The following is a 17,413-nucleotide window of genomic DNA, read 5'->3' as shown; positions in this document are numbered from 1 at the left end:
CTTAAAAAAATTTAAATATAAATAATTTTCTGCATGCGCATTCTCAGTTCCTGTCGTGATGTTACTTTCACGCGGGACAAACTCTTTTCCCCTGCTTTGTTAACCATCAGGACCGTTAGGAAGATCAAAATTATTTATCTAAACAAAGTGAACAGTAATTTAAGGTTGGTAACATTAAGTTGATTTGAAAAATACTATGGTACAATGGTGTTATTAAGATAAAGTCGTGTTTTGTGAGGGCTGCTGCTAGTTAGCAATCTAGCTAATGTGTTAACTTTAGCTAAATGATCTTATTTAAGCTGTAGGATATTTCCAGGTACTGTGAGTGGAGGCTTTGGAACAAACTAGAGAACTGCTGTCACGGCATGGACAAGTTTGATGATGCCATACTGTCTGTGTTGCAGGGTAAGTCTTATTTTTCAGTTATTTTGGTACGTTAGCTAAGCAGCCTTAGCATCTGTTAGCATCATTTCTGAAACTTGGAGCTAGGATTGTACTCTACTCTGAACTTTATCCACATTATAGCCTTGAGCTGTCTTTGCCTAAATAGACTTGGAACATCATTCTTGAAGACACCCAAAAATAGTTTTATTGCATTCCCAAATATTTGATAAACTGTTTTAAGTTTGACATTTTATCCTGTTAATATTACTTATTGCTAAAATACATTTACTGACAAAAAATGACCTCAATATGTTATAAGCCACGCCCAGGAAAAGAGAAATAAATATCACTTTTGAAGTTGTTTTTCTCTTTTACAGCTGCGAATATTGATGAGGAAACTTTGAGAAGCTTTACCCGGGATGACCTAAAGGATCTTTTTCCGGGCCATGAAAATTTCTTCCGTAGAAAGAAGATTTGGGATTTTATCAGCCAAAAGGTAAATGCACATTATACCACTAAGAAGATGATTACTGTCCATATTGTCTAGCATTAATTTGCCTAATTGTGTATTTTTGTTTATATCCCACAACTGTTATAGTTTAAGAGTACTGACCAAGATGCCAACACTTTCCATCGAAGCGAGAGTAACCCCTTAGGCTTTGATGTGTCACAATGTCAGCCTCAAACTTCCACTCCCATTTCCTACACTGCGGACAAAAAAATGAAAATGCCAGACCCACCAGAGTATGTGGTGTATACAGATTCAGAGTTGGACATGGTGCGCAGTCAGTACTTTGCATTGCTCCACAGTGGAAAGGAAAAGGACTGTAGGATGTCGAAGGAGCTCTGTTGCAGACTTGTAAGGAACACAGTCACCAGCATGGTTGCAATCCTCCGTGCTAGTCCCATGGGGAAAGAAGTAACATACCCCTCCAAACTCGAAATGAGAGCAATGTCACAGAAGATTGTCGACTATTACCCCATGTTACGTGATGCTGACACACACATGCCATACGTAAGTCATTCTTTACCCACTACAATATCTAAAATTGAGTGAGATAATAAAAGGATGTACAAAAATATATTATTTTACCACAGCTGACCATCTACACCAAACTGTACAAACGACTCCAAAATATGAAGTCTCCAAGGAAGAGGCAGGGCTCCATGCCACAACGAGGCAGGCCCAGGAAGACTCTTTTCAGCTCAGATGACACAGACAATGGGACTGAAGGTGACCTAAGTGGTGAAGCAAGTGGTTCAAGTGACTATACCATACTTCTTGAGAGCAATGATGACCTCAGCGAGGATAACTCAAATGCAGGTGTGTACTTTGGTCTGCTGTACTAATGACTTTTGGACATCTAAAACTTCAAAGAGACCACCCATTCTGTTCATCTTCTGTTTTTTCCTCAGAGAAAGAATCCCAATTGCCGCTACCCTCCACTGTACCAACTACGTCAAACAATACTACGCTGGCTTTACCACTATTATTCAAGTCAGCCTCATGCTCTGCACCCAGGCCTGATATAGGTCCTTCAACTGCACCTCCAGATGATGTTGTTGGTAAGTCCACCATCACCCTTATCTACCTCTCAGTCTGACTGTTCCTATTACAGCTCTTTCCAAATTATGGTTGAAGCAATGAACCCCGTTCTAAGTGTTTATTCCATAAATCATAGTGGTTTGGCATTAACTCGAGTTGGTGTGTAAAATCAACATATGATAGATCCCTCATTCCAGTTTGCCAGTTAGCCATAGTAAGTATTTTAACACTTTGTGTTGTAATGGGTGTTACTCAGTGCTGATTATTTACACATGTAAATCCTCATGCTGGTCACATCTATCATGCCTTATCACAGTGTTTCTGTCATAGATCAAATTACCTAAAATATTTTTATCCATCAGCTCATAATCACTGTTCACACTGATGTGAACGATATACACAGTAAACAACCTTTACCTTATTTTCACCACAGTTTTATTCACGGGCATCTTAAACTTTCGTTTTAATATTTGATTCTGTTCAAACTAACAATTAACATAAATCCATGATCATTATAAGAAAAGGACACAAAGGGAAATGATCAGGACATATAGGGTCAGTTCATTACTCAAACATATTTAACCTAAACATTAATTCTCATAAATATTATACTTAAAAACAACCATGCAACCTTACTAGAAATGACTGATTAGAAAAATCTGAATTTTGTGAAGTCTAGTTACACCATGTCTTACAATTGCTCTTTGCTTTCCCTAGCAGACCATGACAGCCTGAAGATGCAGGCAAGACATTACAAAACCTTGAGCAACATGTACAGGAAACCCAATGCAAAACCCAACCAAAGTGACGTTGCTCAAATTTTGGACCTGGAGTTTGAGGCCAGATGAGCTTTTATTGACGCAGATGTTACAAGGGAAGAAGACAGGCCTAGAAAAATACTTGAAGCATACCCGTGCTTCAAAGACATACGAAATGTAAGTTCAACTACCTTCAGTTAAATTTCTTTGCTTTCTCTGGATAGGTTTAGTTAGTTCTTGACTAACTGAGCACAACTTTGTCATAGGCGATGGATGAACTGCGTCGCATCATTGGTGGCTCCAACTGCAAATACAAAGATCAAATGAAGGGTCGATGGGCAGAGTTTTGTTCGAAGGTGCAGTTCTATGGCATTTGGAAGAAGGTCCTGAAACCTCCTCTCCCCTTGGATGTACGTGGAGGTAAGTGGCCTTTGCATACATTAAATCCATACATCAGATATGTTCGGATTGCTTTGTTGAGATACTTTTCTCCGTTCACAGTGGATTTTACTGTCACTCTCTTCAATGCACTTCCATCTCTTTTTCCTTCAAAAACTACACCACCAAAGCGGCTGGGAAGTGCCAGTGAGGCTCTCCTTCATATCCTCAAGGTGCGAACAGCTGCAATACCAGCCACTGTAACTTGTACTCTATTTACTTGTATTGTTATTATTAATATTATTATTTTGCTTTTCCTGCTTAATAAGAGTGGATTGAAGTTCAATTCAGCAGGGATTAAATTACTCCTTAGTCAGGATTTCTTAATTGTTATTCAAAACCTACTCCAGAGAGGCAGCACAGAGCAAAAGCACATTGCAGTTAGGATACAAGTAGAAGCAGTGAAATGATATATTTAAAAAGGCCTTCAAAAACTAGAATATGTAACAAAGTTAAAAGAAATAGTTTTAAAAAACAAATGAGAAAAAAAGCACAAATAGACATGATAAAAATGCTGCAAACTAGAGAAAATTCATGCTCAGAATTAATACACAGCAAAATCTCCAGTGTTAAATTAACACTTTTGACAGTGTTATATGTTTAAAAGTAACCTAGTCAGTTTTGAAGATTAACAAAGGCTAACACTGAGCAGTGCTGATTTTCTAACACAGGAAAATAACTCAAAATGTTAGAAATATTCCAGTGTTAGAAAATCAGCACTGCTCAGTGTTAGCCATTGTTAATCTTCAAAACTGACTAGGTTACTTTTAAACATATAACACTGTCAAAGTGTTAATTTAACACTCAACAGTGTTGTATTTAACACTCAGAGGTGTGGACCCATATAGACACTCTCTAGTGTTAATTTAACACTGGAGATTTTGCTGTGTACATTTCCAAAATTTCATATTCATGATATTTTATATTTATTTCTTCTATTCCAACAGTAAATCAGTTGGAGCATTCTAAACTGTTGATATTGCTTTTTGTGTCTTAAGCTGTTTGGATGCACAGCAACCCTTTCATTTAAAATCTTGAAGAATTTGTCCTTTTTTTGTGCTTTTCTAGCCGGGTGAAGATGCAATGCTATACCTGGAGAAGCGGCCTCTCTTTTCCCCAGTGCTGCTTTTTGATGGAACAACCAGCATTGTTGCTGTAGGAAACATACCAGTGACCACTCTCCCCTTGGAGGATTTCTGGGAAGGAATGTTGGTGTTGATGGCATATTACTACACCTTGCACTTAACATACCCAAAATGTGTTGCAACGGTCCTCTCTGTCATACAAACTGAGGTAATCACTGATGCCATCCATGATCAAGATGCCACTAGTGCATATAAGAAAGCAATAGCTGAGTGGAAGTCGTTCTTTGAAAAATAGGTGAATACCAAGCAGGATTTTATCAGGTCATTTGCAGTTTGTTTAGTTTTGTAGTACGTTTGTACAACTTTGTTCCTAATTTGCCTAGCAATGTCCTGAGAAACGGCTTTACTTATAATGCTTTACAAATGAAAGTTGTTGTTTTTTCTTAGTGACACTTTACCTGAGGCATGTAAAGTTTTAAGTCAGTAATGCCATTATTTACAACATTGTGAGACTATGTGACTGTCACAAAAGTTTAAGGCCAAAAATGTAATTTCTTTTCTCTGTTTAGGCCTTTTAAAGGGTTGATTTAGACTTTTAGGGATTGTGCAGCAGCCCTATATTGTTTAAAAAAAGGATTTTGTTCTCATGAGAGAAATAAATGTTGACATATATCACTCTTGTCCTGGTTGTGATTTCAGTAGAAGCCAAGGAGTATTCTAGGAAAAAGGTCTGTTTTAAGGTTTTTTTGCCTGGATTTAATATCGATTTGGCTCTATTTTAAGATAAGCCAACCTGAATCAAGAAACAAATTAATCATACTTCACTAATATTGAGTAGTTTTTCATAGTATTAGAACTATTTTTCTCGTTGCAGTGCATTCATTTGCTGCAAGTAAGAATTCAAAACATAAAAAAAGACTGTAATTTAGCATATTTAACTTACTTTTGGGACTTGATATCAAGTAATTTTATCTTAAATTGAGCTTTTAAAGCTTATTTTAACCCTCTTCAATTCTCAAATGTGTTCTTTTATTTCTGGATTAAAAAATCTTATTTCAAGATTTCTTATTAAGTAAAATAAACTTGCTGCATGGACAGATAATTTCACTTGTTTTCAGTGCTTTTTGTATCAAATGTAGTATTTATTTCCTAAATATAGACTAGCCATTTTTGCAGTGTGCCCTGTCACACCTGGAGAAGAGAGACACGTATGTGAGAATGCTGTTTGTAGATTACAGCTCAGCATTCAATACCATCGTTCCCTCGAAGCTGGACAGGAAACTGCAGGATCTAGGACTGAGCAGCTCCCTCTGCAGCTGGATCCTTAGCTTCCTGTCTGACAGACGCCAAGTGGTCAGACTGGGCAGCATCACCTCATCCCCCGTCACACTGAACACTGGTGCTCCACAGGGGTGTGTACTGAGCCCTCTCCTGTACTCACTCTACACCTACGACTGCACAGCCACTAACAACTCCAACATCATTGTGAAGTTTGCGGACGACACTACAGTGGTGGGTCTTATCACCAACGGTGATGAGACAGCTTACAGGGAGGAGGTCAGCGCCCTGACCCACTGGTGTCAAGACAACCATCTCACCCTCAACGTCGCAAAGACAAAGGAGTTGATAGTGGACTTCCGGAGGTGCAGAGAAGTACACACCCCCATCACCATCAACGGCGCTGCTGTGGAGAGAGTGAGCAGCTTCCGGTTCCTTGGTGTACATCTGGCTGAGGATCTTACGTGGTCAGTACACACAAACAAAACAGTGAAGAAGGCGCAGCAGCGCCTCTTCTTTCTCAGGTGACTGAAAAGATTCGGCATGAGCCCCCGCATCCTCAGGACCTTCTATCACTGTGCCATTGAGAGCATCCTCACTGGATGCATCACCACCTGATATGGCAACAGGGCAGGGATAGCTCAGTAGGTAGAGTGGTGGCCCCATGATCGGAAGGTCGGGGGTTCGATTCCCCTGAACAGCTACCCTGAGGTACCCCTGAGCAAGGTACCCTCCCCACACACTGCTCCCCGGGCGCCCAATGGCTGCCCACTGCTTCACTGAGTGAATGGGTTAAATGCAGAGAGGGATTTTCCCCACGGGGACCAATAAAGTACACTTTCTTCACTTTCTTCTAACAGCACCGCCTACAACTGCAAAGCTCTCCAGCGAGTAGTGCGGTGCTCTGAACGGATAATTGGAGGTGAGCTTCCCTCCCTCCAAGACATCTACAGGAAGCGGTGCCTGAGGAAAGCGGGGAGGATCATCAAGGACTCCAGTCACCCCAGCCATAAACTGTTCAGACTACTTCCATCAGGAAGGAGGTTCTGCAGCATCCGGTCCCGTGCCAGCAGACTGAGAGACAGCTTCTTCCATCAGGCCATCAGACTGCTGAACACGTCATAGACACCTCAGCTTCACTACTGGAACTTTAACATTATGCACTCCATACTGTACAGTAATGCCACTGTTTTGCACATATTCAACTCTGTATATTTTTGTATATTTTATTTATTGTTTACTCTATTTAATTTGTAAAATATGTGTACACACACACACACACACACACACACACACACACACACACACACACACGTAGAAAAATATTTAGTATACACATCCAGAAATGCATATACTATTATATATTGTACATATATTTATTAGTTTCAGATGTAGCCATTCTTGTATTTTGCTTGTTTACATTATTGTATTTTGCACAACTCTGTTGCTTGTGAAGCTCGCACACAAGAATTTCACTCACATGTGCTGTACCAATGTACCTGCACATGTGATGTGACAATAAAAGTGATTTGATTTGATTTGATTTGAACTGTTCTTGTATAGATAGGAAGAGAAGTGGAGTAGGGGTAATCTTGAAGAAGAGTATGTGAACAGTGTCAGACAGGATACTGAGTTTGAAGCTGTAAATCAAAAGGGTGATGATGAATGTTGTCACTGCATATGCTCCACATGTTGGATGCCAGTTGGAAGAGAAAGAGGAATTCTGAAATAAGTTGGATGAAGTGGTAGAGAGTGTCCTAAGGTGGAGAGACTAGTAATTAAAGCAGACTTTAACGGACATTAAGGTGAAGGAAACATGGGAAGTGTTGGGTAGGTATGATGTTAAGGAGCGAGCACAAATGGTCATTAGTTTTGCGAAAAGGATGGAAATACTTGCGGTCAAGAAGAGGGAGGACATAGTGTAAGAATGGACAAAGGTTCACATATGTGGACGACATCTTCTGCAGAAGGCGCAGTGTGAAAGAGATAGGAGACTGTAATGTGGCGGCAGGGGAGAATGTAGTTCGGAAGCATAGTATATCAGTGTGTGCTTTGGAAACCAAGAAAGGAAAGCACGTGAAGGAAGACCCAAGGATTAAATGGTTAAAGTTGTAGCGGGAAGAATCAATTCACTGCACAGAGGGAAAGTAAAGCTGCCATGCTAAGGGAAACTACAAAGATTGTGTTTGGTTTATCATTTGAACAGAGGAAGAAGGACAAGGAGACTTGGTGGTGGAATAAGGAAGTGCAAAGTAGGTTAGTAAATAAAAAACTGGATAGTCAGGGAGATGAAGAAAGTAGACAGGAGCACTGGGAAGTTAGACGTGCAGTAAAGCGAAAAGTAGCAAAGGCAAAGAAGGAGCTTATACGGAGTTGTAATTGAGGCTGGACACTAAGGGAAGAGATGAAAACTGTAGGGATATGGAGACGAGGAGTCGGGTTGGAACTTTTCTCAGATTTGCATCGAGGAGAAAGATATGGCAATAGAGGAAAAACTTAAGTGGATGTCTGAGGAATGGAGAAGTATACTGGTACCAGTTATCAAGAATAAGAATGTAAAGACCTGTAAAAAATACAAACGGATAAGTTGATGAGCCATAACCAAGCCCAGAGAGGAACTGTGGTACTGCATGAGGAAGTCAGGAGGGGCAAGTATATGAGAGTGGCGAGGGAGGACAGGACAGTGGGGCAGTGGTGAGGTGTGCAGAACGAGTGACAGATGGGTTCAAGATGGGGGTGGGATTACATCAAGATCCTGTTCTGAACCTCTTGGTTGAATGACTGAAGGACATGTTTACAGATGAGGTCAGGCAAGACTCTTCATTGATTATGATGTTTATAGAAAAAATTGTGATCTGTGGTGAGAGTAAGGAGCAGGTAAAAACAAGAGCCACCTGGAGGTATGTACTGGAGAGAAGAGGAATGAAAGTCACTAGAAGTGAGACTGAATACATGAGTGTGAATGAAAGAAAGAAAGAGACAGCTAGATAGATGAAAATGCAAGGAGTAAAGTTAGTGAAGGTAGATGAGTTCAGTTATGAGTACCTGGCGATTGTCAGGAGTGATTTGTGACAGAAGGACGGCAGCCAAAATGAAAGGGAACATTTACAAAATTATAGTGAGACCTGCTGTGATATATGGTTTGGAGGTGGTGGCACTGACAAAAAGAGAAGGAGGCCAAGCTGGAGATGTTAAGATGACCATAATGGATGAAGTCAGGGGGACAGCTAAGGGTGAATGGTTTCGATATAAAGTAAGAGAAGCAAGATAGGCAAAGCTGAGTGAATTAGTTTGAAACAGCTTGATTAAACCTTTAATTAATAATAATAATAATAATAATAATAATAATAATAATAATAATGGATACTTTATTGATCCCCATGGGGAAATTACTTGTTTTTCTCTGCATTTGACCCATTCACTCAGTGAAGCAGTGGGCAGCCTACACTGCATATAAACGGAGCAGGGAATACATACATTGTACTCGTAGCAATGTTTATATGTATGTATTATGAATCATCCCACTTAAATGAAACAAAGAGGCTGCGGTTATTATTATTATTATTATTATTATTATTATTTCTACGTTATTTCTACGCGCCTCCTTCGCGTCCCTATTGGTTGTTGAGATTTTTTTGGAGCATGCAATTGGCTGTGTGGCGTAGCGGGAGGGATAATGTTCAGGAAGTGAAAAGGGGTTTGTTTCTGTTTCCAATTTACAGGGCAGCAGTTTGTGCTGGAACCCAGCGAGGAAAGCGTAGTTCAAATTACTTATCGGTGTGTTCTTAGTTAAGAATCCCAAGGGACGACGTGCGGCTTTTCTTCATCTCGGCGGTTACTGAACATTTCAGCCCGTGAGTCATACTGAAGAACTTCTCATTAGCTGAGTTTAGCAGGTTGCTAATTAAGTTTTCTAACAGTAAATGTCTTTGCAGAGCAGTTCTGCCAGTAACTTTTAGCCAACACTGTAGTGTTTTTATCGGTCTTGCGTTGTGCTGTATTCAGCTGTCATTCCTTTTTTTTATTAGGGTTCTTGTGTTATTAGCTAACTGTTTCTACTACTGTTAGATAGCCGTTGGTCATAGCAAACATTCAAGCTGACCAAAAACTCCATGTGATAAACACAGTCAGTGAGTCGTTAACGTTTTATGTGTATATTGTGCTAAGTACTTGTGAAATATAGAACTATACTTTAATAATGGTCAGTTACACTCGCTGTTTTAGTTTTGTTTTTCAGTAACTGCTTCAGCCTCGTGTGAGTGCGTCATTAACTCCCTTGGAGGTTTTCCAGAGCTCTTGAGTAAGTCCATAAACAGCCCTGATTCCTTTTCCTCATAGGCATACAGCGTTCTGTGGTTTCAGGGCGTTACATGTTTTCATATATATAATTTTTTTTTTTTTAAACAGTCTCAGTTTTTATGGCACCTCCACGAAAACCGGTGCTACCCAAACCTCTTCCAGGAGGCTTCATACTAATAGACACTGATAAGAAGAAATGGAGGCTGGGGAAAATCATTGGGCAAGGTGGCTTTGGACTGATCTATCTTGGTAAGGAGCAACGTGTCAGATGACAAACCTACACATGCGCACACACGAAAGCTTGTTTTATGCCAGGGGTAGGCAACTCCAGGTAATTTTGCCATTTGAATCAGCTGTGTTGGATCAAGGACACATCTAAAACCTGCAGGACACCGGCACTCGAGGCCTGGAGTTGCCTACCCCTGTTTTATGCTTTATCATTCACTTCATGGGTATTCACCTATGGAGGGGGTTTTCAACCATGGAGGTGCAGTCCCCCAGAAGCCCAGCAACACATAGCTGTGGGTGACATGCTTCTCTCATTCCATTTCTAGAAAAAGCTTGAAAAATCATTAAAGTTTAAACAATACAGTATGAAAGGCACAGAAAGCAAGTTGCTGTAGTGGATCCTTTTTTTTCGTTTTTTTTTTAACAATGGTTTCACTTCAAGCCTTTGTATGTTATAACTGCTTTTTTCCACGCAAGAGTTGTCCACAGACCAGCTGTATCACATACTTTGGACACTACCTCAATCTGACAGCAGATGCGCTCTGCAGGTAGATGGCCTGTCCCTTGCTCTCTACAGTCTGCCAGTGTATTGCACTTGAGCCCAAAATGAGTCTTTGAATTTCCGCAAAGACTGACTGAGGACGAACAGATTTGTGATTGTTGTTGATTTTTCACAGCTAATTGCTGTATTGTCACAGACAGATTGCATGTAATTGTCAACTTGACCATATTCAGTAACAAACTTATAACAGGGTGATTCTTATTGCTGTTGTATCTCGGTCTTAAAATGCACCAACAAGATGGCAACTGAATGTGAGTGGTCATAAACCTGGTCGCCATCTTCAAAACAACCTTTTCAAAGGCAACAAGATCACATGCTCATTCCATACAGGCAACCACCATATTCTCTTGCGTGACTGGAGGATAATCTGGTCCTCCCAGTGGCAGTAGACTGTGCTACCTTCAAGGACAGGAAACACAGATTGAGGATGAAGTCATATGCTGACAAACCGCAACATTTATTAATGTTTCAGATTTTTATTGTGTAATTTTCTTTTCTTTATGTTGTATTTCTTGATGAAATTAAAATGTTTTTATTTGTTTTACTTCTGACAGAATGCCTCATTGTAAACCAATATAATTGCTTATCTATGCAAAAATATTAAATAAATACAATTTTATGCAAAATCTTATTTAAAGTAATATCCTAATATTCCATGAAACTGCCAGGATTGTAAAAAAATTCAGTGGCAAGCTTTTAGGTGCACAGGCACCGCTGGAACATAAATGTTGATGCTTGTTATAAACTGACTTTTCAGTCCCTCTAATATGTATAGATCTTTTTATTTCCAAACAGATAACTGCTTACATGCACAAATCCAGTGATGAAAACACTCGTATACATTTCCTTCTGGCCTTGGATATATTTTTAAGATCCAAGAGGCCTGCTCTCATCCATGAATTATGTTGTCTCGTCTTCATTCTGTCTTCTGTTATGTTTCAGCCTCCAAGGACATTGACAGACCTGTTGGAACAGACACTGACTTTGTCATCAAAGTGGTGAGTACATATGTTGCACGCACAGCTGACCTGTCCACCTTCAGGGACACGTTAATGCTGTGATACTTGAATGTGGCTGCACTATGCCGCTGGCAGTAGAAAGCAGGTGTAACTGTGGTTATTGATATTAAATGACTAGACTGTTATACAGCAAAATGACGTTTCCTCTTTTTTTCATTTTCTATTTCACCAAATATCACCTGACTTTCTCACATGGACCAAAAATAAACATGAGAGCAAAGTGCAACCAAAGTCGGTGTGATGATTCCTCCAACTTTGCACAAGAAGTAATGTTTAGTGTTAACAGAATGGCCTTTGATGGAATCCACATGTTCTTCTTGCTTGGAAGTTGTCACACGTGTGTCTTTTTGTGCCAGTTATTGGACTATAGTGAAGGGAACAAAACTTTGGTGACAGCTTCTTTATCTGTTTATCCCTTCAATAAAGATGCTAAAATAATGCACAGGCCATAAGCCACATTCTTTGTTTACTTGCAAGCAGAAATGCTTTGGACTTGAATTAGTGTCTTCAGCCTAAAACACGAGGCTGAAAACAAAAGGCGACAAAGCTTTTGTAACTGTGGCCCCCAGATTGTGGAACTCTCTCCCTTTGAGCCTGAGATCTGTGGACTCCGTGGTCTCGCTTTTAAAAAAAAAAAAAAAAAAAAGCAGCTAAAAACTCATCTTTTTAAACTTGCTTTTGGTTGATTTTTATTTTTAGGTTTTAGCTTCTGTGAAGCACTTTGTGATTTTTATCTTGAAAGGTGCTATATAAATAAAATTTTACTTACTTTACTTACTAGTGTCCCCAAGATGCTCTGAAACCTGAAACAGGAATCAGAGATGTCTAATTAATGCCTGTTTGTCTATGTGCCGTACAGAAAAAATGCACAGTAAATTCAATTAAATCCCAACCAAAGTCAGAGCTTAAATATTGACACATTTTGGTTTTAAAAGGGCTTATGTCCTGGACTGTGTCTTGGCTGGGAGCAGTAACTTCCTGAAATCTCTGCTGGTTGCATTGCAAACTCTCAACGACACCAACAGTTTAGGAGGTGTGTGCTTCCAGTTAGGAAACAGTCAATCACAAATACTAGTTTTTACGGTTTCTTTATTTTCATCTCATCCCCTTTCACCTGGATGAGAAGGTTCTGTCCGTACACCTCATGTTACATGGCTCTACTTCTGCCGTTTCGTCAAGGTCTGACTCTGGGTTCTGAACCAGTCCTATACATGCTAAATTTTCTTGCTGCTTCCTGATGTTCCAGTGAAATAAATGGGAAGAAGAAAATATTGTTTGATGTTTTACTGTCAGCTGTTTAATTTGAGATATAACAATAACTAATCCCTCTCTTAAGCAAGCTCAATAAGTCAAGTAATCAATCAGTAGTCAATTAATTATTATGCTGTGATGCTAAATTAAGCTAATGCTATTATTCTAATTCTATTTGTCAGCTAGCAGTGTTATTGTATGTGTAACTGTGTGAAGTAGTTCTAAAAGATCTTCGCAGTGACAATTGCAGTTAACATAAGTTTGGGCATGGACTTGAGCTAAAAAAAAGAAAAAGCATTTAGAGTTGCACGGGGCTGTTCACATGGGTTCACGAGACTAAAGTTAGACAACATTCATGTGTCATCCAGGTATTTTTATGATTTCTCCCGATACATAAGGAATAATAACATAAACAACCAGGAAACAAAGCATTGAAACAGGCATGTAAGTGACATGATGCTCACTGGCCGAGACACAAATTTTTTTCACAATTTTACCTTTTGGAATTAGACACAGACAATTAACTTTTGCATGGTCACTGGTTAAAGCTGCACTGTGCTAATACTGTGTGCTCATACATGCAGGAGTACCAGGAGAATGGCTCCCTGTTCTCGGAGCTCAAGTTCTACCAGAGGGCAGCCAAACCCGAGAGCAGTGAGTAGCACCACCCGTCCAGTGTCCCGGCAGCTTGCTGGAGCACAAGAGCGTTTGACTGATGAAGTGGCTGCAGACTCAGAGGCTTTGCTGAGTGCTGCTCAGTAATTAATAATAAGCCAAAGCAAACATGCACCTCAGTGGCAGTTGGGCCCCACTCTCCGTGCTTGTCTGAGCTCTCCAACGCCTTCGTTTGGAGAGGAAGCTACTCACACGTAATGATGCCCGGGCCTCCACTGAGCCCCTGACCACCTGCCAGCCTGGTTGAGAGCCAGTCAGGCCAGCCGCCATCAAGCCCTGAGCCAGGCCCACTGCTTTGTCTGGGGCCTCTGTGTGTGTGTGTATTTGTAGTCCCAATAAGATTGATATTTGTATGCACACGTTCTTACACTTACAAGGACAAATCTTTTTTTCTTTTTCTTTTTTGGCAAAACATTTGCCTACTTTTCCTAGAGCTCAGTTTTTGTTTTGTTTTTTTTTTGTTCAGACACAATAGCTCCATGTTAGCACCTGTGTAGATGTGTAGATGCATACCTGTGATTTTTCCTAAACTTGTTCCAGTGCAAAAATGGAAGAGAAGCAAGAAGCTGGACTTCCTGGGCATCCCGACGTACTGGGGGTCAGGAATTGCAGAGTATAATAACCTCAGGTATTGACACAGTCAACACTAATAGGTTTGATTAACTCATAGGTTGCTATGATTGTTTTGTTTTTTTTGCAGCCACCAAATTTTAAGCAAAGAGAAAATAACTTGAACAATGCTGTGTTTAGATTCATAAATGTAAAAAAAAAAGCAGGAAGAAAGAGCAGCGTGTTTCTAATGTTATTAAATTTAATAATGCAGCTGTCCTAACTGGAATGAGTGTAGTATTTTGTAGAAATTGACACATTTGGTATTATTTTATGTTTTCCTTAAAAAAAAAAAAAAAAAGTGTGTGTGTGTGTGTGTGTGTGGGGGGGGTCTGGTTTCATAACCGAATGTAACATAACAACTGTAAATATGATATTTTACATTCAGTTATGAAAACCAGATCAGGTCTTCGTGTCAGTTTTGAAGCTATTTTTTTCTCTCTGCCTTTCCATGCATCTATTCATGATGTGTGCACTGTCTACATGAAGCTAATTAGAGACGTATATTGACATTGATATAGATTATTAACACATATTAATAACTTATAAAAAAGATTAATTGCCTCTTGACTTAATGCTTATTACAAGAACCTTAATATAAAGCATAACTGAAAAAAATTTATTTTCACTGCATATGGCTGTATTATAGCCTTAATCTAACCAGAAGATGCATCAAAACACAAACGGAGCATGTTTGTGTTCTGTCATTTTTTTTCATCATTTAGCTCCATGAAGTTTGCTCTAAAGTAGACTCTTTGGGCAGAACTTAAAAATGGTAAAATATTTGGAACGTAAAGGAAAAGGAGCTCTGGGGTTTTTGAAACCAGGCCAAGCTGGCTTTTGTTCGTGTTCTGTACATGAGTAAAGTGGACATCAGTATTTATTTGTGCTGTCATATATCAAGTAAATTGTATGCACCAGGGGTGGTGGTCCCCATCTTTAAGAAAGGGGACCGGAGGGTGTGTTCCAACTACAGGGGGATCACACTCCTCAGCCTCCCTGGGAAAGTCTATGCCAGGGTGCTGGAAAGGAGAGTTCGTCCGTTAGTCGAACCTCTGATACAGGAGGAACAATGCGGTTTTCGTCCTGGTCGCGGAACACTGGACCAGCTCTTTATCCTCTCCAGGATACTTGAGGGTGCATGGGAGTTTGCCCAACCAGTCTACATGTGTTTTGTGGACTTGGAGAAGGCATTCGACCGTGTCCCTCGGGGTGTCCTGTGGGAGGTGTTGCGGGAATATGGGGTGTCTGGCCCATTGCTACGGGCCATTCGATCCCTATACAACCGTTGCAAGAGCTTGGTTCGCATTGCCGGCAATAAGTCGGACTCGTTCCTGGTGGGTGATGGGCTCCGCCAGGGCTGCCCTTTGTCTCCGGTTCTGTTCATAATTTTTATGGACAGGATTTCTAGGTGCAGCCAAGTGGCGGAGGGCTTTCGCTTTGGTGGCCTCAGAATCTCATCTCTGATTTTTGCAGATGATGTGGTTCTGTTGGCTTCATCGGGTGAGGGCCTCCAGCTCGCACTGGAACGGTTCGCAGCTGAGTGTGAAGCAGCGGGAATGAGGATCAGCACCTCCAAATCTGAGGCCATGGTTCTCAGCCGGAAAAGGGTGGAGTGCCCACTCCGGGTCGGGGATGAGTTCCTGCCCCAAGTGGAGGAGTTCAAGTATCTCGGTGTCTTGTTCGCGAGTGATGGGAGAAGGGAGCCGGAGATCGACAGACGGATTGGGGCTGCAGCTGCAGTAATGCGGACGCTGCACCGGTCCGTCGTGGTGAAGAGGGAGCTGAGTGTAAAAGCGAAGCTCTCAATTTACCGGTCGATCTACATCCCTACCCTCACCTATGGCCACGAGCTGTGGGTAGTGACCGAAAGAACGAGATCGCGGATACAAGCGGCAGAAATGAGCTTCCTCCGAAGGGTGGCTGGCCTCTCCCTTAGAGATAGGGTGAGAAGTTCGGCCATCCGGGAGGGGCTCAGAGTAGAGCAGCTGCTGCTCCACATCGAAAGGAGCCAGCTGAGGTGGTTCGGGCATCTGACAAGGATGCCCCCTGGGCGCCTCCTGGGTGAGGTGTTCCAGGCATGTCCCACCGGGAGGAGGCCCCGGGGAAGACCCAGGACACGCTGGAGAGATTATATCTCTCGGCTGGCCTGGGAACGCCTTGGTATTCCCCCGGATAAGCTGGAGGAGGTGGCTGGGGAGAGGGAGGTCTGGGCCTCTTTGCTTAGGCTGCTGCCCCCGCGACCCGGCCCCGGACAAAGCGGATGAAGATGGATGGATGTATGCACCAGTGTGAAATCCACATGTATAACAACCAAAGTTTAAAAAAAACAAACAAAATCAAGCAGATAAACTGATTTTAAGAAGGGGAGGTTGCGTGTGCTTTCTTAAAAGCTCTGTCATCTGCTTTAATATCAGATTTCAACCATCTAGCCTTAGAATTAAGGCAACTGTAGTAATTATTTCCAATAGAATATCTGCTTTTAGTCAAAACGTGTTGGGGTGTTTTTCACATCACTGTCAGTATTAGATTTTTTCTGTTGTTTTCTCTGATTTTTTTTATTTTTATTTGATTTTTCATCTTTGTTTGCTATATTATGACTCTTGTTTGTGAATCTTATGAAAAGCGTCAGTTATTTGGCATTTTGTTCCACTGTTTTAAATAAAACATCCTGTCATAGTCTTTTATACAAAGTACAGTTTCGGTGTGGGTCGTTAGTAAATCTGGTGTTGTGTTATGTCAGAATTAGGACAAGAGTTTGAGCTTTTCTTCTCTCACTCAGGTATCGTTTCATGGTCATGGATCGACTGGGAAGTGACCTTCAGAAAGCTTGTGAGTCCAGTGGAGGCCAACTGAAGAAGACCACTGTTCTCCAGCTTGGACAGAGACTGGTGAGATAATTATCACATTTTGACCTGTTCAATAATACCAGTATAAATAAGCTGAGGCAGCCTGATCGCCTATCAATGACACAGTTAAAGGCCAGTTTGTCAAATTATGACCCCGTTTTACCAAAACGTTCGTTTTACTGCATTACTATCTGCCTATAAAATTCTTGTTTTGTATGCTTTTGATTCTTGTGCCAGGTGGATATACTGGAGTACATACATGAGAATGAGTACGTCCATGCTGACATTAAAGCTGCCAACCTCATGCTGGGTTACAGGGACCCTGAACAGGTCAGTCCACTGCAGATCCCTGGTACAGTTACAGGAGAGAATAAAACCCGCTGATTTTCTTTAAACTGCATTGATCTTAAATATAACCCAAAACAACATCTG

At 40.9% G+C, this 17,413-nt stretch overlaps 1 protein-coding gene and 1 pseudogene across 5 annotated transcripts in view; both read left to right on the top strand.

Annotated features, from left to right (window-relative positions):
• The first annotated feature begins 9 nt into the window (after positions 1-9).
• LOC146695963 (uncharacterized) lies at positions 10-4,886 on the top strand (annotated as a pseudogene).
• A 4,239-nt stretch (positions 4,887-9,125) lies between these two features.
• Positions 9,126-17,413, top strand: part of vrk2 (VRK serine/threonine kinase 2) — a 38,059-nt gene continuing 29,771 nt past the window's right edge. For 2 of the 5 annotated variants that reach the window (XM_085478462.1, XM_085478458.1), the window contains exons 1-8: positions 9,126-9,343; positions 9,714-9,789; positions 9,897-10,037; positions 11,521-11,576; positions 13,433-13,502; positions 14,064-14,151; positions 16,915-17,023; positions 17,219-17,311. In XM_085478462.1, the coding sequence (XP_085334588.1) occupies positions 9,908-10,037; positions 11,521-11,576; positions 13,433-13,502; positions 14,064-14,151; positions 16,915-17,023; positions 17,219-17,311 (546 nt within the window). In that variant the 5' untranslated portion in view covers positions 9,126-9,343; positions 9,714-9,789; positions 9,897-9,907. Of the gene's footprint in view, positions 9,386-9,422; positions 9,620-9,713; positions 9,790-9,896; positions 10,038-11,520; positions 11,577-13,432; positions 13,503-14,063; positions 14,152-16,914; positions 17,024-17,218; positions 17,312-17,413 lie in introns of those variants that run through there. The other 3 variants (XM_085478459.1, XM_085478461.1, XM_085478460.1) reach the window with 3 other exon arrangements.

This window comes from Copadichromis virginalis, linkage group LG13, assembly GCF_057382275.1.
Source record: "Copadichromis virginalis isolate Kocher_CV1m ecotype Utaka linkage group LG13, C_Virginalis_male_GT1.1, whole genome shotgun sequence".
Taxonomy (NCBI): Eukaryota; Metazoa; Chordata; class Actinopteri; order Cichliformes; family Cichlidae; genus Copadichromis; species Copadichromis virginalis.
Note: the sequence above shows the minus strand (reverse complement) of the source record. Positions and strands in the feature narration are given on the sequence as shown.